At 39.9% G+C, this 25,139-nt stretch overlaps 1 protein-coding gene across 1 annotated transcript in view; it reads left to right on the top strand.

The window, feature by feature from the left end:
• Positions 1-25,139, top strand: part of abhd17c (abhydrolase domain containing 17C, depalmitoylase) — a 76,792-nt gene that overhangs the window by 31,230 nt on the left and 20,423 nt on the right. The window contains exon 2 of the mRNA XM_043677618.2: positions 8,989-9,168. Coding sequence (XP_043533553.1) covers positions 8,989-9,168 — 180 coding nt within the window. The remainder of the gene's footprint in view (positions 1-8,988; positions 9,169-25,139) is intronic.

The raw sequence follows: 25,139 nt of genomic DNA, 5'->3' as shown, positions 1-25,139 counted from the left end.
CAACCCACCCATACCCCTACATTTACCCCTTACCTAACACTACGGGCAATTTAGCATGGCCAATTCACCTTACCTGCACATCTTTGGACTGTGGGAGGAAACCGGAGCACCCGGAGGAAACCCACGCAGACACGGGGAGAATGTGCAAACTCCACACAGTCAGTCGCCTGAGGCGGGAATTGAACCCGGGTCTCTGGCGCTGTGAGGCAACAGTGCTAACCACTGTGCCACCGTGCCGCCCCCGTGGGGGCAAAGAAGTCAGGTGGTCAGTGTGTTTTTTACACAGGTGGTGTTTTTGAGGGATTAACATGCAAACTTAATTCCACCCATCCCCACAAAAAAAGTCATCTCAGTGGAATAAAGTAAAAACCAATAACACTCAAGAATTCATCCTAATTCTTTAACCATTTATTTGTTTCGTAGCATTACAAACTATATACATTTCATCCAGTACAACATAAACATATACTCTAATTAATTAACTACAGCATTTCATTTGAAATCCTACAACAATTCAGATAGTGATTATCAAGTAAATCACCCCAAGAGTCAAGAGTGGTGCTGGAAAAGCACAGCAGGTCAGGCAGCATCCGAGAAGCAGAATCGAAGTTTTGGGCCAGAGCCCTTCATCAGGCTTTTGCCAGAAATGTCAATTCTCCTGCTCCTCGGATGCTGCCTGACCTGCTGTGCTTTTCCAGCACCACACTCTACTCTAATCTCCAGCATCTGCAGTCCTCACTTTTGCCTAAATCACCCCAAGAGCCTGGTTGTATAATATCATCATGTGGATTTCCAGTAATGACTTAGGATCATTACAGAAGTACCTGTCCTCAGTTGTGTCTAGGTATTCCATATTTTTGAAATGATCTTTTTATAGAGTGTTTTCACAGTGCGATATTACTTTAATTTGAATAAATGGGTGACATACCGGCTATTATTATCTCCTTGCACTTTTGTAGCTAAAAATTATTATAGCCAAATGTTTTAACACAAATTGCTTGGAACTATATAATGACGCAGCGCGTACATTCTGCCCATCATCTTTGCGCAAGCTCTTTCAAAGAACTATCCAGATAGTTCTATTCCCTTCTCTTACCCTGGGGAAAAAAAATCCCTGTTCGAATATATATATATATATATATATATATATATATATCCAATTCACTTTAAAAATTATTATGGAATGTTCCTTCATCCACTCAGGAAATGGATTCCAGACCATCATAACTAGCTTTTCTTCGTTTGACCTCTATTTCTTTTGCCAGATATCCTATGTGTCCTCTTTTTACCAGCCTTTCCTTTGCTGCTGTGCTATGTGTGATACTTTTGAAGGAGTGCTTTATAAATCAGGTTGAAATCAGTGATCTTATGTTCACGGTAGCTACCTTTTAAGGTACAACTGCAATGTGATCAGGAGCTTAACAGAATCATTTTGGAACCCAGCATAGTGTCTATTCATTGTTTCTTGTGTTTTGTGCTCACCTATTTAGGAAAATTCTTGGATTGGACTGAGAAAAAAACTCCCAAGTATTGAAGACTGTAAAGAGTTTTGTGCTTTTTACAACTTGTCAACTATAATCAGTGTTACAATGTAGAAAAATGCAGCAGCCAATTTGTATACATTGAAGCCTCAGATGCAACATAACGAATAGCAGATACTTGGAGAAATTTCATCACCTCCTTTTATTAGTTCATGGATCTTTACCACCTGAATGTGCTAGTTAGATCTCATTTTAATGATATATTTGATTAACTACTCTCTCCCTGATATCAACACAGATTCTGTACTCAAATAACTGGCCTGAAATTTGAACCCGCAATCTTCTCACTTGTGTAACGTTTAACCGGTTGGCGTCTATGATCTGAGCACTTGTACCTTCTTTATAAATCAATGATTAGTGAAAGAAAACTTTGCAGATTTAGGCTGGTTCTATTCACGTTGGTCTCATTTGGTGTAGTAGACTAACAGACATTTTATATACTTTTAAGTCAAGTTTAATTTTCAATACTTTGTGAAGGTAATGAATACCACTTGATCTGAATGACTACTTTAATAATGTTGGAGTTAGACCTTGTGGTGCAGTGGCAATGTCCCTACCCCTAAACTGAGAGACCAGGTTCAAGTCTCACTTGCTCCAGAAGTGTGTAATAACATCTCTGAACAGGTTCATTTAGAAAAGTGGGTTAATAAAAAAAATCATGTTGGAGTTCTATTAGGGTGTAGATTTACCTTCTGTAAGATATTTGACTCTGGACAAATTACTTCTAATCCAGCACTTGCTGCGAGAGTTTGACTGTTACAGAAATGTTCCTGAAGATTCGAATTTTTACTGTGCATTTTTAAATTGTGATGTATCATTGGTGTATAACTTGCTTTGGATTACAGATCTGAATTTGCTTTACCCCAAATCCTGCTTCAGGCTTTTGGATTGATCTATAGAACAATATGCAGTTTCTTTTTGTTTGGATGACTGATTTGATTTCATTTGATTTCTGTCAAACTTCAGTTTCTTGCAAGTGAGAGCATGCAGCTGTTGTGTTAAATGACTTGCAAGGTATTAATACTTTAGTACCATCTGATTTAGTATGGTGCTTAAAATGAAAGTAAAGGGAAAGGTTAACCACTGCCCCATACAGGAGGCGACCAGTTTTCTCCACAGCCACCCAAGCTTTGTCGATTTTCACTCGAATGGGAATGACCAACTCCAGAATGTTACTATCAGTTTACCAAAAAGTCCATTTTGATGACGTCCAAGGGCCAGAATGCACCATTGGAAACACTTCTGAAATGAATACCATGTGTTAGTTGTTGAGGCGAGAGGGATAACTGATATTGGTCAGTTAATTTAGCAAAAAGTCTTCAACTGAAAGTGAGAGTACTACAAAATAAAATGACTGATTTGTTAGCAATTTACCTTTGCTACAGACTGAGAGGCCCTCTGTTTCCGAATTCTCTATGGTAGCTGGTTTGTGATACAAGTGGGTTTATGAGACCAGAAAGCACCATACACTTAAAAAGTGGAGAAAAAGCAGTGACTATCAATTAGATGCCACATAGAAAGGTATAATGTGTTTTTAATCTTATCCAATTCCTATTCTGTGCTGTTCCATTTTTCTGTATGTAAGTTCCATAAAAATGCAATTTAAGAAATTGCAAAGCTCTTTAAGACTGTTTAAAGTCTATTTATACACCTGTCAAGAGCCTATTACTGCTGTTGAAATGAGATCCGAACAGTATTATGATTCCAGTACAATGTTTTCCTTTCCTGTCTCATGTTTCACTGTTCACCTGAAATATGTTGTGATTTATGCAGAACTTATTCTTTTGCTCTTCTTTCAAATAAGAACCACTGCAAGAAATCAAGCTTCTAATTGCTAACAATATCCACCTACGTCAATCCGTTAAATAACAGCATTTTCTAGACATGGAGTCGTAGGAGTCTACAGCACAGAGAAAGGCCATTTGGCCCATTGAGACTGTGCCAAGCAAAAACAGCCACCTAACTATTCTAATTCCCTTTTCCAGCACTTGGCCCATAACCTTCAATACCATGCATAGCAAGTGCACAACTAAGTATTCCGCAAATGGTATGAAGATTTTTGCCTCTATCATCTTAACAGGCAGTGAGCTCCAGATTCCCAGCACCCTCATACTTATATACATTTCAGTCATGTCCTGCCTCAGTCTCCTCTGCTCAAAGAGAAACAACTCCCTCTATCCAGTCATTCTTAATAACTGAAACTCTCCAGTCTTTTCCTTGCTGTTCCTTGTTCATTTCTCATTCTCGCCAGCTCTAACTGCAACAAGAGGAATTCATATAAATGGATGCTGAAACTCCAAGCTGACTATCAAATAACGAATAACACCAGACCTTGAACCACATCTGGAGTTCTCACCCCCTCATTAACCTGCTTCTGCAAATTTTCACTATTTCTTATCTCCATTAAAAGAAAATCTCTCTGGGCTGTGCCACTGCAAAATGGTGATAACTCAGCTAATAACCAGATCTTGTCTGTCCCAGCTTCATTAAAAGATTCTGGCCACCAATGTTGTTGTTTTTTGTTTTGTTTATAGCAGCATTTCCCTAGCCTTGTCATGATGTGTAAAGATGCACATGTGTCTCTTGCTTAGCAGATGAGCTAAAATAATTGCTCCTGCTCTTCATTCAAAGTTACCCCTTCTTCAGGATTTGCTGTCCTTCCAATCATGTTTTTTGGCTCAGGGTGTGCAGCAAAGACAGAACCTGTGATTAGAAGATGGCAATAGTGAGTAGGGGAGAAACAAAGTGTAATTGAATAGCTCACCACTCAGATTTTATCTGTCCTGCACTGCTACTACATTCCAAGCAGTGCATTATTTTTCCACTTAGAATGAAGACTCCACTTTTAAGTGTTCAGCTCCGTTTCGACTACAGGGAAATTATACTGGAAACAAATATATACATCAGGGTGACTTTCCTTTTTCACCCAGTTTTGGTTTTATTTTGTTTTTCCATGCTATATTTTGTGCTTTTGAGGTTGAATTCATCCACTGTCCCTATACATTGTGAACCTTGTTGGGGTTTTTCGTAGCTTTTTTTGCTCAATTTGAAATGAATGATATTCTTTTGGATTGTTATCTTTTTTGAGTAAAACTTGTTAGTTACTTAATTTTCTACATCTCTGAACTGCCAGAAGTAGAGACGTGAGTAAGTTGATGTCTTTTGGCATCAAGAAGAGATGCACTTAATGAATTGTTCTTTCTTTTTTCCTGAGATGTGGGCATTGCTGGTGAAGCTGATATAGCCCTACCCTAATTGCCTAGGAGGTGGCTAGGAGTTGACCACATTGTTGTGGGTCTGGAGTCATATGCAAGCCAGACCAGCTAATGGTGGCATATTTTATTCCCTCAAGGACTTTAGATTTTGTAACAATGGTTGCAAAGTTGCCATGAGAGCAGCTTTTTAATCTCAGATTTTTATTGAATTCATTTTACCATTTGCTATGGTGAGATTTGAATGCATGTACCCAGAGCATTTGAATGGGTCTCTGCATTACTAATCCAATGACATCAGCACTATGCTACTGCCTTCCTCAGTTAGTCCATTGCAACACATTTGGTGTCTTCTGTCTCTGAAGCTGCATTTTTACTCTGTTTTAAAGATATTTTAGTCATTTGTGTAACTTCAAGTTACCTGCTGTAATGTGGTTTGTGATTCCTTCACTGTGTTTAGTATTAATTGAATTTGATATTTAATAAAGCATGCTACTAATCCAATTCCTCCAGTATTTACTGAAGGAAAATGCGGTTTGGATTGGAATCCATGCAAACAGTGCATGTCGGCAAAATATTTCCACTGAATATCAGATCAGCAACAGAATTTTAAATAAGTCTCAACATAAGCTTTTTGTTCATATTCTGATTCATTGCTGAAGTGACAGATATACCAAATTTATCAGACAAGTTTGAAAAATACGTTTTGTATCCTATTGGAATGTGACTGCTTTGTTCCTTGTTCACGTTTCAAATGTTTGTCTTTGTTTTTAGTGTAAAATCATGCACCAAATGAATTTGTTCCATGAATAATATGATTGGAAAAGGTATTTTCTTAAAATTCACTCTTCAATTTTCATTTGTATAGTTTCTTTACAATATTTTCTTGGCAATGAAGTTGTCTAAAGTGGTTAAACTGTACAGTCTATTTTTCTTATGCCTTTCTATTCACCGTCATGTATGTAAACATTTAGATTATTTTTGCTTTTGGGATATAAATATTTGTGTACTGTATATAACTATCAAGAGTTGGCTCTTACCAGTTTATTTTCATCAGTTTATCTTCACTGCTTGCATCAGTTATTTTTGTGAGTGCAGGAGAAATTTTCAGTAGCACTTTCTTCAGTATATGGGGCTGACTGTTTTTCATACAATGTTTGCTTAAATTCTAAGTGCAGAGTTGAGACCAAGCTTGTATTACAAAGTAAGCTGAAGGCCAGTTGGAGGAACTTGGAACACATTTCTGAACATGTGGAACCTTGCTTAACATTATACAGAGACTACTTGTATATGGTACTGCTAATTTATCATTGACCTCAAAATGGCTGTCTCCATGTCAGTTCAGAAAGCTGCAGTTTCTTGGTACAAATTAATCATCTTTGGCTTCCACCAGGTTTTTCTTTGAGTACAAATTGATATTAATTTAACACATGTCTTCAAGTGAAAAAATGACTATTTACCTTTTAGAACATAGAACAATACAGCACAGAACAGGCCCTTCGGCCCACGATGTTGTGCTGAACATTTGACCTAGCTTAAGCACCCATCCATGCACCTATCCAATTGCTGCTTAAAGGTCACCAAAGATTCTGACTCTACCACTCCCACAGGCAGCGCATTCCATGCCCCCACCACTCTCTGGGTAAAGAACCCACCCCTGACATCTCCCCTATACCTTCCACCCTTCACCTTAAATTTATGTCCCCTTGTAACACTCTGTTGCACCCGGGGAAAAAGTTTCTGACTGTCTACTCTATCTATTCCTCTGATCAGCTTATAAACCTCTATCAAGTCACCCTCATCCTTCGCCGTTCCAACGAGAAAAGTCCTAGCACTCTCAACCTATCCTCGTACGACCTATTCTCCATTCCAGGCAACATCCTGGTAAATCTTCTCTGCACCCTCTCCAAAGCTTCCACATCCTTCCTAAAGTGAGGCGACCAGAACTGCACACAGTACTCCAAATGTGGCCTAACCAAAGTCCAGTACAGTTGCAACATCACTTCACGACTCTTGAATTCAATCCCTCTGCTAATGAACGCTAATACACCATAGGCCTTCTTACAAGCTCTATCCACCTGAGTGGCAACTTTCAAAGATCTATGAACATAGACCCCAAGATCCCTCTGTTCCTCAATAACCCTGTATTCCGCATTCTTATTTGTCTTTCCAAAATGGACAACCTACACTTGGCAGGGTTGAACTCCATCTGCCACTCCTCAGCCCAGCTCTGCATCATATCTAAGTCTCTTTGCAGCCGACAACAGCCCTCCTCACTATCCACAACTCCACCAATCTTCGTATCATCTGCAAATTTACTGACCCACCCTTCGACTCCCTCATCCAAGTCATTAATAAAAATTACAAACAGCAGAGGATCCAGAACTGATCCCTGCAGAACTCCACTTGCAACTGGGCTCCAGGCTGAATATTTGCCATCTACCACCACTCTCTGACTTCGACCGGTTAGCCAGTTTTTTATTCAATTGGCCAAATTTCCCTCTATCCCATGCCTCCTGACTTTCCGCATAAGCCTACCATGGGGAACCTTATCAAATGCCTTACTAAAATCCATGTATACTACATCCACTGCTCTACCCTCATCCACATGCTTGGTCACCTCCTCAAAGAATTCAATAAGACTTGTAAGGCAAGACCTACCCTTCACAAATCCGTGCTGGCTGTCCCTAATCAAGCAGTGTCTTTCCAGATACAAATTTTCCTCAGAGATTATTAAGAAAGCTATTTGCCGCACAGCTCCTATGTTCAAGAACCTTTTATCTAGTCCAGGGGTACAATTAAAAACATTGCCAGCTATAAATCACACAACACCAGGTTATAGTCCAACAGGTTTAATTGGAAGCACACTAGCTTTTGGAGCGCTGCTCCTTCACCAGATGGTTGTGAAGGAGTGGCACTCCAAAGCCTATTAGAATATAACCTGGTGTTGTGTGATTGTTAACTTTGTACACCCCTGACCAATACCGGCATCTCCAAATCATTGCCAGTTATATTCTTTATAGTCGACATTATAACCTTGTTGTGAAAAATTCAATCTAAAATTAAAAAATTGTCAGTCTTAATTTGGTGGAGTTATAATAATTTTCTTTGTTTAAAAATGCCACCAGGTACTCGAATTGTGAATGGGGATCTCTTGGTGGAAAAGCACATGGATTGGCACATTTTCCATTTCAAATGAAAGGGAGGATTTCTGTGTAAGGTTGACTCTAGTAATAAAGAACTTGGGTTCACGTAATGACATTTGTATCTTCTGAATCCACAAAAAACTTGAGAATAAATGATCAGCTTTTGAGGTTTTGTCACTTTAAAAGGAAATTGCTATCAGTTGTATGCTGCAAGTTCCTCCAAGCATTCATGATCAATCAGTTAGTCCACTTTTAGTGGCATTGAGGATTGAATGTTTATCAGAATGTCATGAGATCTTTTCCAACCCCCTGAAAAGGCATATAAGTTTTTCTTAATAAATATAGGCTAGAAGGTTGTGCACACTAAAGGTGAGAAGATACAGCTGCCACTGAATTTTGTTTTGGCCCTGTTTAAAATATACAACTACCTTGAGGTTTTGTGGACAGCATTGAAGTATTATGCAATAGGAGTTAAAGAAAAATAATGGTTATCTCAAATGTGAGTAACTTTGAGAACACAGTAGAGATGTTTGGTGTTCTCTATGAGCTTGGATGTTCAAGATTGTCAATAAATGGCTTATGTTGAATCATCAAAGAAAAGTATTTGTACTTCTAAAAGACATGAAGTATTTAAATAATTTTAAAGAAACAACATTATACTTAACCGATTTACAAAAAAATTAACGAAATCTTGAAAATAAATATTTACATGAAGGTGAATGAAACCTCTATGTTCTGAACATGTGCAATTTGAAAGATGTTCACATCGAGTAAATAACAAATTAGTGGTATTTTACATGTACATGTATATATGCGGTGTTTATTCGTGTGAAAAACAAGCAAAACTTGAGGGACCCCTGAATTGAACGAGACTGCGCCTTCAGTTTAAAAGAAAAAAGTAATATTTTGAATATCTCATTCTTGGAAAAACAGAAACTTGAACAACTCATTGAAGATGACCACTATCTGTATAACCATGTATCAGTACCATCCAGGAGTGGTGTGAAATTCAGCACTGTATTTTAAATAACTGTATTGTCGTGTTTTATTATTTTATTCAAATGCCTGTGTCTTGTATTTTTTTTTCAGATATGCTGTTAGTCCAGAGAACATCATCCTGTATGGTCAAAGCATCGGTACTGTCCCAACGGTAGATCTTGCATCACGCTATGAATGTGCAGCTGTTATTCTTCATTCCCCTCTTATGTCTGGCTTGCGAGTGGCGTTCCCTGATACCAGGAAAACTTACTGTTTTGATGCATTTCCAAGGTAAGTGTAATTGATGTTGACATCTTGAAGTAGTGAAACTTTATAATTTGTGCACGATGTAAATTGGTAACAATTAAAGTACTGAAAAGTTGCGTTTAGAGTTATAGCCATTGAGGTGTACAGCACGGAAACAGACCCTTCGGTCCAACTTGTCCATGCCAACTAGATATCCCAACCTAATTTAGTCCCATTTGCCAGCACTTGGCCCATATCCCTCTAAACCCTTCCTATTCATATACCCATCCAGATGCCTTTTAAATGATGCAATTGTACCAGCCTCCACCACTTCCTCTGGCAGCTCATTCCATACATGCCACACCCTCTGCGTGAAAAAGTTGCCCGTTAGGTCCCTTTTATATCTTTCCCTTCTCACCTTAAACCTATGCCCTCTAGTTCTGGATTCCCCCACTCCAAGGAAAAGACTTTGTCTATTTAGCCTATCCATGCTCCTCATGATTTTATAAACTTCTATGGGGTCACCCCTCAGCCTTTGCGCTCCGGGGAAAACAGTCCCAGCCTATTCAGCCTCTCCCCATTGCTCAAATCCTCCAACCCTGGCAAAATCCTTGTAAATCTTTTCTGAACCCTTTCAAGTTTCATGACACGAGTCAATTAAGCTTGACAGACCATGTCCGTTTGTAAGGAATCCATTACTTCAGTGATTTCAAATTGTTCTCATTTCTAGTTTGTCAGCTTTCCTCTTTCTCCCATGTTGACCAAAAAGGTTTGCGGCTCAGGTTTTTGTGAAATAATTAGTTTGAATTTTTAAAATAAAGGATTTATGTCCCCTCTAAACCTGGATTTTTGAGCATTAATGTGAAGTTAGTTATTAGCAAAAATTAATTTTTTTACTGCTTAAAATCATTTATGAGGATCATGTACAATATTCAACAGCTAGTTAATTTGAACACAGAATTGAGTGTTTTATTCAGGTCATAGCTGCCATTAAGCTTAATGAAATGGAAAATCTTGAAGTGTCATGACCGTACCTAGGATGTTTCATTGGCAACAAATTTACCATTAATCAGTCAAAATATTATACCACTGTCATCCTGGGAAACAAAGTCACAGACAAGCTGTCATTGTATCAAGTGTGATGACATACTTCAGCATTTAACTCATTACTGTTTCAGAAGGCATCAGTGCCACTTTATAAATACAAGATTATTTTTTCTTTCCCTTAATTTTCATATAAATAGTCAAATAACCATAACTCCTTGAAATAATTGGTTCCTACTTGTAGGATTTGATAAATGTTCTATCAATCGTCCATGTTGGTGCTTCCAAAAAAAAGTGCAATTGTGGGACATTTTCCTGTCGCAGCCTTTTGAGTTCAACTGATTATGATGATAGGGAGAAACCCCATGAGCTCCAAGTTAAAGTTTTTGCACACAAGCGATATTATTTGCTATTCAAGCACACAATGGTCTCTCTTTTTGTAAATATTATATTTTATGTTGAATGTGCCATAAACTTTCTTTTGGTAGTAAATGTTGCTTGATTTAAAGGCACCAGTGAACTGGTAATGTTTGGCTGAATTTTGTCAGCAATTGACTGGTTGCCAACTTCAGCCAGTTTTATGGAGGGTTCCTCTCTGTCAACTGTAGCGAGGTTTCTCTCACTATTCCCCGAAAGTCACATTATTAGCTATGCACCATGTCCTATAGCTCCTCTCTTGTCCTATTTTCCCTCTTGTCAGAGGTGGAAATATTGCCACTCATCGGACCCTTGGGATTCCTTGTGCTGAAGCATTTTTAAAGCTCAGCCTGCGCCAGGTCAAGCCAAGAGTTTCACTTCACTGTGCACAGTGGAGTGGGAGGGGAACCAAAACACAACACTTCACAAGTGATGCTTCGTTGTAAACACAAATGCACATCTTTCTTACTCTCTCTTTCTTGCTCTGAATCATTCTTGCTTGCTATGTTGCCCTTGACATACTGTGCTTTGAGAGTTGGGCATTTGGTTGAAAAGCATGCAATTTGTTTGTAGCTTACACTGCTGTCACATGTTGCAGGATTGAAATTGGTTCATTATAGCAGCATGGAGAAAGTGAGGACTGCAGATGCTGGAGACCAGAGTTGAAAAATGTGATGCTGGAAAAACACAGCAGGCCAGGCTGCATCCGAGGAGCAGGAGAATCGACGTTTCGGGCATAAGCCCTGAAGAAGGGCTTATGCCCAAAACGTCGATTCTCCTGCTCCTCGGATGATGCCTGGCCTGCTGTGTTTTTCCAGCATCACATTTTTCAACTCATTATCGCAGCATGTCTATTCCCATGATTGCTGACTCTGACAGCTATGACAAGCTGTCTGTCTTTTTGTCTGCACTTAAAGCAAAGCAAGACACGAGACTTTACACTCTAGCTGAGGGGAGAAAGTATACAAAGGCAAGGCAAGTCTGGTAGATCTACTGTAACTGCAAAGTGAGTGAGCATCATGAGAGCAAGTGAGCAGCCCTGAGATGTATCCTAGTCGAACCAATGAGTTGGGTGCCTGAAACTGCACTCAACATGGCCTGGCAGCAGTCTTAGAATGAAAGATTCCAGTGTACCCCAAAGTACAATGTTTGAAGTGTAGAAACATACTGTAAGTATGTTGGATTTGTGCCTTGAGGATATGTTGAGTCTGGTACATGTTCACTGCCAGTGTCTGTTGACAGAGGGTGCAGGTGGTCACTGTCTGTGGAGCGCGTCCTGAGGTGTTGCTGCTGGGCATTTCAAGTTGAAAGCCGGGAGATGCAAGTAGTGAACTGGATTCATTAGCTACCCTCACTGACTTCAATGTCAAGAGCTATCTTAACTGGAACCACCTAGTTTCTGTCCAGCAGGTGGAAAAAAGGAAACAGTGTATAAGCTTGGTAATAATGACATGTTTTTGCATGCAAATAGTCGCTCACCATTCACTCATAAGTTCGGTCTCACTGTTCAACACTTCATTGCAGAATCCAATGTTTTGCACTTGATGTTGAGAATCTAGTTTCTGCTGATCTCACTCGATTTTTCACAATTGACAAGCCACACCCATGACCTGTGGCCAGTAGTGTTCCACAGCGATCAGTGCTGGAACTGCAACTATTGACAATATATATTAATAAACTTGGAGTAAGGGTGTGAATGTACAATAGCCAAATTTGAAGGTGACACAAAAATAGGTGGAAAGGCAGTTTACGAGAAGGATACAGGTGGTTTAGAGATAGGTTAAGTAGTAGGCAAAACGTTGGCAAGGTTTGAGAGAAGATTTGTAGCTCGGGTGCTCATTGTTGTGGTTCTGTTCGCCGAGCTGGGAATTTGTGTTGCAGACGTTTCGTCCCCTATCTAGGTGACATCCTCAGTGCTTGGGAGCCTCCTGTGAAGCGCTTCTGTGTTGTTTCTTTCGGCATTTATAGTGGTTTGTCTCTGCCGCTTCCGGTTGTCAGTTCCAGCTGTCCGCTGCAGTGGCCGATATATTGGGTCCAGGTCGATTGTTTGTTGATAGAATCTGTGGATGAGTGCCATGCCTCTAGGAATTCCCTGGCTGTTCTCTGTTTGGCTTGTCCTATAATAGTAGCGTTGTCCCAGTCCAACTCATGTTGCTTGTCATCTGCGTGTGTGGTTACTAAGGATAGTTGGCAAATGGAGTATAATTTTGGAAAGTGTGAAGTTGGGAATTTTCCTGGAATCCTGGCACTTGACATGGACTCCATTAACAAACAAGTAGATTTGGACCCCATGTCCAAATGGGGACCAAATTGGCTTGACCTAGGATGGATGCATTGATTCAAACAAATTGGTGTCCTTCATTGTCTGAAGTGTTAAGTGATACAAGTGATGGGTGGTCATGTCTCTTGGTGGCTAGTTGGTGTTCTTGTACCCGACTGGCTAACTTCACCAACAACAAAACTGGAAATGACACCACAAACCCTAGCAGAATCAGGGTCAGAAATAGCAAGTGTGACAGAACACCAATGCTTCACCGGAGGCACACTGATGATGTTACCTAGCGTGGTGACGATTCGTCTGCGAACAAACTAACCAGCTCAGTGAGCAAGTCAACAAGCTCATTGTCAAAACTGTTGATCACTAGCCACTTTTGACTAATTGGGAATGCAAATGTGACTAATTGTATTTCTGATCAGTAACTAAAAAATTAATATTGAACTGATTCCTTGCTGAACCTGTGTGATAGTTTTTGTTTCACGTACAAGTGCTCCTAAGACCCTTTCCTTTGCTGCACCTGAAATATTAGCCCTGCTTTCTTTCCACACATGCTGCCAGACCTCTTGAGTTGTCCTAGTAATTTATATTTCTTTCATTGGCCTCATTGTATGGCAGCGAAAATGTCAATGCTGTATAGGTGTTTTTTAATCTATTCGTTCATCATTTAATAAAGGCTCCCTTTAGTGAGAACTTCCTAAAACTCATGATAAATTTTGGGATGCAAGTTTCTGTTGGCTCAGATTTGATGAACTAGCTCCTGTATGGAACAACAGTTCTGTTTGCTTTAGGTGAACTGTTGTTTAATGAGTTGGATAGCTCGAACCAAGAGGATTAGGTTTTGAGGCTCTTCAGTTATGTCATTATTCTCCCACTTCATTCACAAAAGCTCGCATTAAAATATCTTTGCACATTTTATAAAATGTACATCCTATTATAAAATGTACATCCTATTTGTTTAGCCCTGTTGCTATTTTACTGTGATCTTAGGTCTTTCATTGTGGTTTGCCTTAAACAACTTTTTAAAAATGTGGTGCAAATAACATTCAAATGGACGATGACACACTACTAATTCCAGTAGCTATATCATCTTTCTAAACCTTCATAGTGAACTTTCTGTAGCATTGCCTAAAGATGCTTTATCATTTTGTTGTTGGCATCTGTTGCAAATGAATGTAAGAAACATTTTCTGAGTACGAATGTTATTTCTTCCCTTTTCTGGGCAATGCAAATCACGTTCAATTGTCCAGAGTTTATATAATGTATAAGTTCCTTTTTTCCATTGATTCTGAAGCATAAATCTTTTGTTTTCTTCAGCAGATAATCAACTGATTTTGACTGGTTTTTCCCAAAAAATGACAGCCACTTAACTAATTTATTTATATTAATCCTCACAGTAGAAACTAAATATGCTGGAGAAAAAAATAAATCAAGGTGAACTAACTTGATTCTGTATAACTTTTTTAAAAATGGTAATGGCAGTTTGAGGACTTTCTACCCTGTAATAAAAAGAAGTGGTAAGAAAATTGTTAATCCTGGCTTGACAAAGCATGTCATGAAGTGACCTTGATGTGAAACATTGTCAATGTCATTTCACCATAAGAAAGGTTTATAGACCTAGTAGTTTAACACCTATTATTGGGGATTTATTCCAATCTATTACTGGAGACATGGTATCTGAACAGTTGGACAAATGAGTAATTGCGAAAGCCAGCCTGGATCTGTAATGGTTAGGCCTTGACAATAAGGGATAAAATAATGAGAATAGATTACACCAATGAGATTTGTTGTGGAGGTTTGATGAGAAGAAAAAAATTCCTCTGATGGGAGAATCCAGAACAAGAAGATATAACCTTATCCATCAGGACGTAGGCTGTTCAGAGTTGGTAAACATGTGTGTAAAAATAAAAAGTAGGAATATGGGTTTCTTTTGCCCGAAAGGTTGTTGAGGTTAGGCCAATTAAATTTCAAAACAGATTGTTAGTTTTTGATAGGATGTTAAAGGTTACAGAATCCAAGTGGATTGATGAAAATAAGATACAGATCAAGCATGATATAATTGTATGACAGGACAAAATGACCTATTCTTTTTATTGTTCCTGCGTTCTTACGAACAAATGTGTAGCCTTTTTCAGAAGTATGAAAACAGTAAGGCAGTGTGTGGAGGATTGCAACTGCCCTTCTAGTAACTGGGATAAATTGGTGTGAAGGCACTGGGGCAACAGAATTCTTAAAATGCATCAGACAGAATCTTTTTAGCAAGTCCAGCAAGAAAGGGGGTGTTTCTGAACCTACTTTCATCTGCCCAATTTTAACTCTCAAAACTATCAGCTGAGATACGCTTTTAGACCTAATTTAGTTGTTGACTAGGCAAGAGACCAAGAATAATAATTCTCAATTCGCTGACAAATTTGAAAAATAACTTTTACTGAGCTGGAATATAATTTAGCTAAAGTAGACTGGAAACAGCTACTTGAAGGTAAATCAGTTTTAGGTCAGTGGGTAGTCCGAGATGGTGAGTATTCAGAGTGCAGTAAATTTCATGATTTGTTATAATTTATGTGTCCTAAAGATGGTATTGCCATGCATAGCTTAACATTTGATTGTAGTTCTATGTAGCATGGGTAAAAAGAGAAGGACCTAATGTACATTTTATTGTTTAGTTCTATGAATGGCACCACAGTGTCTGAAATTTGTTTACATGAGGCTTTTAAAACAGTTGAAATGATTTGTTCAGTGGCTTAGCAACAAGAGTAGAAGAGGGGAAAAAAAATAGTTGTACAGCAACAAGAGGTCCTATGACACAAGAAAATTATTCTTTAAAGAGAGAACCAACAAGGTGGGTGGCACGGTGGCACAGTGGTTAGCACTGCTGCCTCACAGCGCCAGAGACCCGGGTTCAAATCCCGACTCAGGCGACTGACTGTGTGGAGTTTGCACATTCTCCCCGTGTCTGCGTGGGTTTCCTCCGGGTGCTCTGGTTTCCTCCCACAGTTACAAAGATGTGCGGGTCAGGTGAATTGGCCATGCTAAATTGCCCGTAGTGTTAGGTAAGGGGTAAATGTAGGGGTATGGGTGGGTTGCGCTTCGGCGGGTCGGTGTGGACTTGTTGGGCCGAAGGGCCTGTTTCCACACTAAGTAATCTAATCTAATCTAATCTAATCTAATCTAATCTAAGAAGGCCTGTGTGGGTAGGTTTCTTTTCAGGGAACTTTTAAAAATTTATGAGGGTGTCGCTGGCTAGGCCAGCATTTATTACCCTAATTGCCTAGAGGGTAGTTAAGAGTCAACGACATTGCTTTGGATCTAGAGTCACATGTAGGCCAGACCAGGTAAGGAAGGGAGTTTCCTTCCCCAAATGTTATTGGCGAATCAGATGGGTTTTTTCGACAAACAGCAATGGATTCATAGTCATCATCAGTCTCTTTAATTCCTGATATTTATTGGATTCAGATTCTACCATCTGGATTTGAACCTGGGTGCCCAGAACATTACCTGGGTCTCTGGATTAATAGACCAGTGATAATACCACTAGGCTGTTGCCTCCCAAATACGCATGCTTCTTTTAGAAAAAAACCTAAGCTAACAGCAGTGCAGCTTAGCAGTCTTCAACAATGATTAGTGCAGGAGAGGGAATGTCTGAACTTCCAGAAGCAAACTGCAGAAGAAGAGTTCAAGGGATTGGTCGTAAGAAATAAATGAGCTGTGTCAGCAGTTTGTTTCAGGATCTCAAGAAGAAGAAACTAGCATCAGGTGAGTACAGAAGTGTGCCAAAAAGAAACCAAGTACAGCTGTATCAACTGAAGAAGGCACTTCTAAGTGAAAGCACAGTGTCCTTTCACTGAGGTTTGGCTTCTGTAAAATTGTTTTTGAAGGTAAAATGGTTGAATCTTAATTTTTGATATGCAATACGATAGTTTATGAATTTGGAATTCTAAAATCAAGGTAAATAGGTTTTTGGTTCAATTTTGAGAAGGTGATTCTTTTTAAAAAAAGAGATGAGAAAGTAATTTTTGAACATGGAGTTCAAGCATCATTTTTAAGAAAGCATTGGGGATGAAGGAATTTGGCAAGTAAAATCAAGGGAAACCCCAAAACAATCTATTTGGTACCATAAGGAGAACATATATGAAGGCAGAGGATGGTGACATGGATACATTATGCCTGTTTCACAAAAAAAATGGGATGGTATACAGAGGCGGACTGTCAATTATTATTTGAAATTAACAGTGAGAAGAAATATTAATGGATTTAACATACTTGAAAATGTGTTCATTCCCAGGTACTAGATCAAATATATTTCAAGGGAAGTAAGAGAAGAACTACCAGAGGCTCTGCCTGTTATTTTCTATTTCTCTATTTCAAAAGCAAGAAACTGAGAGTCATAGAGGTGTACAGCAGGGAACAGACCCTCCGGTCCAACTCATCCATGCGGACCAGCTATTCCCATTGCCACCACTTGGCCCATATCCCTTGAAACCGTTCCTATTCATATACCCATCCAGATGCCTTTTAAATGTTGTAATTGTACCAGCCTCCACCACTTCCTCTGGTACCTCTTTCCATTCACGCACCATCCTCTGCATGAAAAAGTTGCCCCTTAGGTCCCTTTTAAATTTTTCCCATCTCACCTCAAACCTATACCCTCTAGTTTTAGACTCCCCTGCCCCAGGGAAAAGACTTTGTCTCTTTACCCTATCCATGCCCTTCATGATTTTTTAAACCTCTATAGGGTCACCCCTCAGCCTCTGACGCTCCAGAGAAAACAGTCCTAGCCCATTTCAGCCTCTCCCTATAGCTCAAAGCCTCGAACCCTGGCAACATCCTTGTAAATCTTTTCACAACATCCTCTCTACAGGAAGGAGACCAGAATTGCGCACAATATTCCAAAAGTTGCCTAACCAATGTCCTGTACAGCCACAATATGACCTCGTAACTCCTTTTCTCAATGCTCTGTCCAATAAAGGAAAGCATACCAAACGCCTTCTTCACTATTCTATCTACCTGCAACTCCACTTTCCAGGAACTATGAACCTGCACTCCAAGGTCTCTTTGTTTAGCAAAACTACCTAGGACCTTACCATTAAGGGTGTAAGTCCTGCTCTGATTTGTCTTTCCAAAACGCAGCACCTCATTTATCTAAATTAAACTCCATCTGGCACTCAGCCGACTGGCCCATCTGATCAAGATCTGATAATTGCAACATATCAGCCTAACTTTGGAAGCATTATTGGAAAAACTGAGGGACACGATAAGTATTTAGAAAGTTACAGATAATCAAATACAGACAGCTTGGATTTGCTATGAGTATGTTATGTCTGACTGATATAGTTGAATTGTTTCATGAGGTGACAAGAAGAGTTGATTAGGGTATTGCATTTGATGTAGTGGATTTTATGAATTTTAGCAAGGCTGTTGATAAAGTTCCTCATGACAGACTGTCACAAAAGGAAGAATTCATGGGATCTAAAGTGAAGTGGCAAGTCAAAGTTAGTGCAGACACACCATATACAAAGGGTAACATGACGAAAAGTTTTTTTGAATGGGGTTATTTTGGACATGAATTTGGGGGAATGACTAAGACATTTGGGGAGGCATAGTTGCTCAGTGGGAAGCACTGCTGTCTCAGTACCAAAGATCCGGGTTTGATTCCAGTCTCTGGTAATTGTCTGTGTGAAATTTGCACGTTCTCCCCATGTCTGGGTGGGCTTCCTCCCATAGTCCAAAGATATGCAGACTGGGAATTAGCCGTAGATAATGTAGGGTTACAGGAATAGGGTAGGGAGTTAGGTCTAGGCAGGATGCTGTTCAGAAGATCAGTTGGAATTCGATGGGCCGAATGCCCCCTCTTCCACACTGCAAGGATTTGTAGATGATACAAAAAATTACTCTGGTTGTCAAAGAAGAAAACTGAAAACTGTTTCAATGGGCAAATTAGATGGATTGACAGTGACAATGGTGTTCAGTGAAGTATGCATTAATGCATTTGCAGAAGACTAACCAGGCAAGTGACTACATGGTCTGTAGAATACTAGGAATGTATATTGTGAATATAGCCCACTGTTAAAATTCACCTTTTAAGGGTCATATGATAGTGATAGTGCCCCTACCTTTGGACCAAAATCCCCTTGTTCAAATCCCACCTACCATTGAAATATGTTGTAAAATATCTAAACAGATTTTATATAAAAGAAAGTTTTTTTTTTAATCCGGGGAAGGGAAGAACATCTGGCACTAATATAGAGAACCACTAGATTGGTATGGTCAATAAACAGTCTGCAAAGAAAATAGGTTTTTTAGTTTCTTTTTGTTAGATTTAATTAACTTAAAGGAACAGAGGGACTTTGGAAATCTCTCCATTGATTCCTTGAGGTGATGCAAGTCCAGTAGATAACATGGTCAAGCAGGTATTCAACTGTCTGTCTTGATATCAAATATAAGAGCTGGGAAGTTTTGCTGATGTAAAACATGAGTCACACCTAGAATATCTGTGTAGTACTGATTGTCACACTCTAAGGATACAATTGTGGTGGAGAGGGTACAGAGTATATTTATGATTTGTAGTTATGAGGAAAAATCAGATAAATTTATTTCTTTGAAACAGACCAAGCTGAGGGGAGACCTAGTTGAAGTGCGTAACAAAGCAAATGTACAGAATTATCAGGAGTAGAGATAAAGTGGATAGGAAGGACCTATTCCCTTTGGTTAAGGAGAACATAGTTAGTCGCTTCGAAAGCTAGTGTGCTTCCAATTAAACCTGTTGGACTATAGCCTGGTGTTGTGTGATTTTTAACTTTGTACACCCCAGTCCAACACCGGCATCTCCGAATCATAGTTAGTCATGACTATCATAATCATAATTTCTTTTCTCCATTGCATGCAGTTTTAAATAGAAGCAATCAGTAATTATTGTGTAGAGGTCCAGTATACTTTATATGCATTCTTCCTTCTCTGTGGATACAGCATACTGTTGAATGATAAGTTACACCATTCCTTTCTTTCCTCTACTCTAGGTGACTGTCTACAAATATGTATTATCTTTTCTTTTAGAGTTATCTGGGAATAATGGCTGTGTCATGTATTGAAGTCCTATTTCTAATTTTCTGTGCACAAATGGAGATTCTTCAGCACAGCTAATGTTTCCAGTCAGAAGTGGCCATTATTCATAGCTCGACAGCTTCAGTGAAAGGAATTCTATTATCTATTTGTTTTAAAGACTGGAGTTCAAACTTGAATTAGTAGTTACTTACATTATGATATCTGTTTAAAGTGCAGGTCCAAATATGTCAACTTATAAGTAGGTCCTCTAAATGTCACTCTGACACTTTGGTCCATAAATATTTTTGAAATTCAGTCCATTTGTATCTCATAATTGGATGCAAAAGCTAACTTACTGTATATCCAAGCAGCCAAAGAAGCAATTTGGAAAAAAATACTTTGGTCTGATGTTTATGCAGAGGTGGGGTTGGTGCAGAGAATTACGACAGCATGAGGGCAAACCAACAAAGTCAGGAACATGGAGGCCCTGCCTTTTTTAATATAAAGGAAAACTTTCGATTTATTTTCTAAATTCCCTGGTTAACATCTGAATAAATTGTTGGAAGGGAAAACTGACAACCGGAATCTAAAATAGGGACCCAAGGAATGGTTCCAAATAGGACAGGGAAGGAACGATAAATTGGGTGAGGTAGGTGGGAATAGTTGGCGGTGAATGGCAAAAATGAGCCATGATGGGAGAGAGTGAGACATCAGTGCCAGGGTGTTCTTGAGGATGGAAATTGTTTGGATGTGAATGCAGAATGAAAGTTGAAGGTTTCCTTGGTTGGTGGAACAACCATGCTTCTCTTTGCTCCCACATGAATTGGAGCAATGAGCAACCTTCAATACAGGAGGCCCCTGTGTCCTTTACATTGCTGGATTTTCTGAATCTTTGGGAACCTGCTTGGCAACTATTATTAAAATCAGCCTTCCAAATGTATATCGAGAGTGTTGTGCTGGAAAAAAACAGCAGGTTCGACAGCATCCGATGAGCAGGAGAATCGACGTTTCGGACATAAGCCCTTCATTGGAGCTTTTCCAGCACCACACACTCAACTCTGATCTCCAACATCTACAGTCCTTACTTTCTCCTTCCTAATGCATGTGGCAGCATAATTTAAATATGCTAAAAACGTGCTACATAAATGGTGAGAGGCTCTTCCAAAATGAAACCTGTTGCTCTAAAAACATTGTGGACGTTCAAAGAGTTGGGAGCCCATTTCCACAAGTCTCAAACCTCTTCTACCTGTCTGGCATGGAAATACTTTTGGGGTTTTCACACTGTTGTTATTTTTGATGCAGCTGTGAGTTTCATTGTGATAACGTCTTGCTAATGTCAATCACACTGTGTCACCTGATAACCTCAGTTGCTTGAGTTATGAGATTTTTAAAAAATTACAGCTGCTTTAAAAATATTTTCGGGAAACAAATCTTTAGAATGAAAGATAGAAGGGTAGCCTTTGTGATGCACCAGGAGAAAAAGATACAGGATGTGCTGACCTTCAATTTTGAAATTCCTAATGGAGCAATTCCTTACTCCAACTTTATAAAGTCTACTTTATATGGTAATATTACACTTCTTTTTTAAGAACAGGACAAAATTAATTATGCAGCATGGGTACACAAATTTTACACATTTTCTTTCAGCTATAAAAGTTTCAGCCAAATTGCCTGAATTAAAATGACATGTTCTATTGGAGCATATTTACAAAATATTCAAAATACAGTACTCTCTCTCCTCACCGCCTCCGATATTATCTTCTTTTGGACATATAAAATACAATGAATTCCAGAAACTCCCAGTAAACAGCACAATCATGTGGTCTGTTATACTCACATCATACATCATGTAACTTTTAGAAAATGATCACCATCTAAATTTATCATAAATAATCAAAATCTTTGTCACTGACTTCACTGGCTGTCTCTTCATTGATCTTAAAATTTGTTTCTACGTTACTGGCCAAATTGCATTTATATTTATCCCTTACAGATAAAATTAGATTAGATTACATTACTTAGTGTGGAAACAGGCCCTTCGGCCCAACAAGTCCACACCGACACGCCGAAGCGCAACCCACCCAGACCCATTCCCCTACATTTACCCCTGCCCCTAATACTATGGGCAATTATAGCATGGCCAATTCACCTAACCTGCACATTTTTGGACTGTGGGAGGAAACTGGAGCACCCGGAGGAAACCCACGCAGACACTGGGAGAATGTGCAAACTCCACACAGTCAGTTTCCCAAATTACCTTGTGTGGTATGAGAAATAACCTTAATTTATTTTGTCTCTTAGTATCTCAGTGAGTGATTTTACTAGAGACACTCCTTAAACCTTCAATATTCTTGACCAGATGGGTCAATGGGCTGAAAAGTGGCAGATGGAGTTTAATTCAGATAAATGCGAGGTGCTGCATTTTGGGAAAGCAAATCTTAGCAGGACTTATACACTTAATGGTAAGGTCCTAGGGAGTGTTGCTGATCTTGGAGTGCAGGTTCATAGCTCCTTGAAAGTAGAGTCGCAGGTAGATAGGATAGTGAAGAAGGCGTTTGGTATGCTTTCCTTTATTGGTCAGAGTATTGAGTACAGAAGTTGGGAGGTCATGTTGCGCCTATACAGCACATTGTCTAGGTTAGTGATGCTGGAAGAGCACAGCAGTTCAGGCAGCATCCAAGGAGCTTCGAAATCGACGTTTCAGGCAAAAGCCCTTCATCAGGAATAAAGGCAGTGAGCCTGGAGCGTGGAGAGATAAGCTAGAGGAGGGTGGGTGTGGGGAGAAAGTAGCATAGAGTTCAATGGGTGAGTGGGGGAGGGGATGAAGGTGATAGATCAGGGAGGAGAGGGTGGAGTGGATAGGTGGAAAAGGAGATAGGCAGGTAGGACAAGTCCGGACAAGTCATGGGGACAGTGCTGAGCTGGAAGTTTAGAACTAGGGTGAGGTGGGGGAAGGGGAAACTGTTGAAGTCCAGGCCACTGTTGGAATATTGTGTGCAATTCTGGTCTCCTTCCTATTGGAAAGATGTTGTAAAACTTGAAAGGGTTCAAAAACGATTTACAAGGATGTTGCCAGGATTGGAGGATTTGAGCTACAGGGAGAGGCTGAACAGGCTGGGGCTGTTTTCCCTGGAGCGTCGGAGGCTGAGGGGTGACCTTATAGAGGTTTATAAAATTATGAAAGGCATGGATAGGATAAATGGACAAAATCTTTTCCCTGGGGTCGGGGAATCCAGAACTAGTGGGCGTAGGTTTATGGTGAGAAAGGAAAGATATAAAAGAGACCTACGGGGCAACTTTTTCACAGAGTGGTACGTGTATGGAATGAGCTGCCAGAGGAAGTGGTGGAGGTTGGTACAATTGCAACATTTAAAAGGCATTTGGATGGGTATATGAATAGGAAGGGTTTGGAGGGATACAGGCCAGGTGCTGGCAGGTGGGACTAGATTGGGTTGGGATATCTGGTCGGCATGGACAGGTTGGACTGAAGGGTCTTTTTCCATGCTGTACATCTCTGACTCTAAACCACAAAGCGGGTACAAATTGGCATTGTGTCCACAAGAGGCCTAGGATTGTCAAGGAACACCATATGAATGGTGATTGAGGCAGAATGGAGATAATGGGAGAGAGGATTTGGAGGTAAATGTTGCACCTTTTCCTCCTGTTGGATTCCTCTATCAGATACTGAGTACCTGAAAATGAGGACCCCACTTCAACAGTGCTGTCAGGAGGCATGAGAGCTGGTGAACACAACTCTGAGGTTGACTTTTTTCTATTTTTTATAACCTGATTAGCATCTATTTTGCATCTGTGTAGATCGCCTACCATTTGGCTTCCCTTTGATTTGGCTCTGCGCACCCTCATTCATTCTACTCTTTCTCGTCCCTTTTTGTCAACAGGGTAAAAACTATTATTTTACAGTCCAAAGAATTCAAGTCGGACTTGAAATTTTAACTTTGTGTTCCTATCTACAGATGATGCCACAGCTGCTAAGTTTCTGTTTTTATTTCGGATCTCCAGCATGTGCAGTACTTTTGAAGAGGCCACCGCTATTTTTTTTAAAAAACATTTTATGGTTTGGAACTGAGTTGAAGTTAAGAAATGAACTCTGAACTTGGAACAACAACTGATTTTAAAAGAGAACAAAGATGTTTTCCGTTGGTAACTGGCCTGAAAAGATAATCAATTAAGTTGTATTATGTAAGGGTACTGCAGACAAATCAGTATTGAGCTGTTCCTGTGCTTAGTGCTGGAAGCTGGTTGGATGTTGAATTGGTCAGTCAGAGAGAATCCGTTCTGACTAGGCTTTGACAAGAAGCAGTGAGATTTTCTGGAGCCTTCCAGAGAGTTATGCTGCTTGGTTTTGCTCTCTTATTAGTTTCTCTCCAATTTCTCTCTAGTCACTGAATTGTTGAAGGTTCTGAGAAAAGATCCCAAGTCAGTAAGAAGTAAGTAAATATTTCTCAAGTCTGCCAGATTTGGGCGGCACGGTGGCACAGTGGTTAGCACTGCTGCCTCACAGCGCCAGAGACCTGGGTTCAATTCCCGACTCAGGCGACTGACTGTGTGGAGTTTGCATGTTCTCCCCGTGTCTGCGTGGGTTTCCTCCGGGTGCTCTGGTTTCCTCCCACACTCCAAAGATGTGCAGATCAGGTGAATTGGCCATGCTAAATTGCCCGTAGTGTTAGGTAAAGGGGTAAATGTAGGGGAATGGGTGGATTACGCTTCGGCGGGTCAGTGTGGACTTGTTGGGCCGAAGGGCCTGTTTCCACACTGTAAGTAATCTAATCTGCCAGATTTATTTGTATTAACTGGTGACTTTGGCATTCTGGCAATTCTGTTCATAGAATTTTAGAATTCCTAGTGTAAAAGCAGGCCTATCAGCCCATCAAGTCCACACTAAAACTCTGAAGAGCATCATGCCCAGACACACACCTCCATCCCCTCACCCTGCATTTCCCATCGGTAATCCATATAGCTGGCACATCCCTGGACACTATGGCTAATCCACCTAACCTGCGCATCTATGAACTGTGGGAGGAAACCAGAGCCTCCGGAGGAAATCCATGCATATACAGGGAGAATGTGCGCAGACTCCACATAGACAGTCACCCAAGGATGGAATTGAACCTGGGATCCCTGGTGCTGACCACAGTAACCATTGAGCCACCATGCCAGCTATTTCTTGGTATAATATGGAGTGAATTGCATTGACTGATGACTGGTATCTGTAAAGCTGGGG

Source organism: Chiloscyllium plagiosum, unplaced genomic scaffold (genome assembly GCF_037043375.1).
Source record: "Chiloscyllium plagiosum isolate Xiang-an unplaced genomic scaffold, Cpla_swu_hap1 HiC_scaffold_39, whole genome shotgun sequence".
Classification (NCBI taxonomy): domain Eukaryota; kingdom Metazoa; phylum Chordata; class Chondrichthyes; order Orectolobiformes; family Hemiscylliidae; genus Chiloscyllium; species Chiloscyllium plagiosum.
Note: the sequence above shows the minus strand (reverse complement) of the source record. Positions and strands in the feature narration are given on the sequence as shown.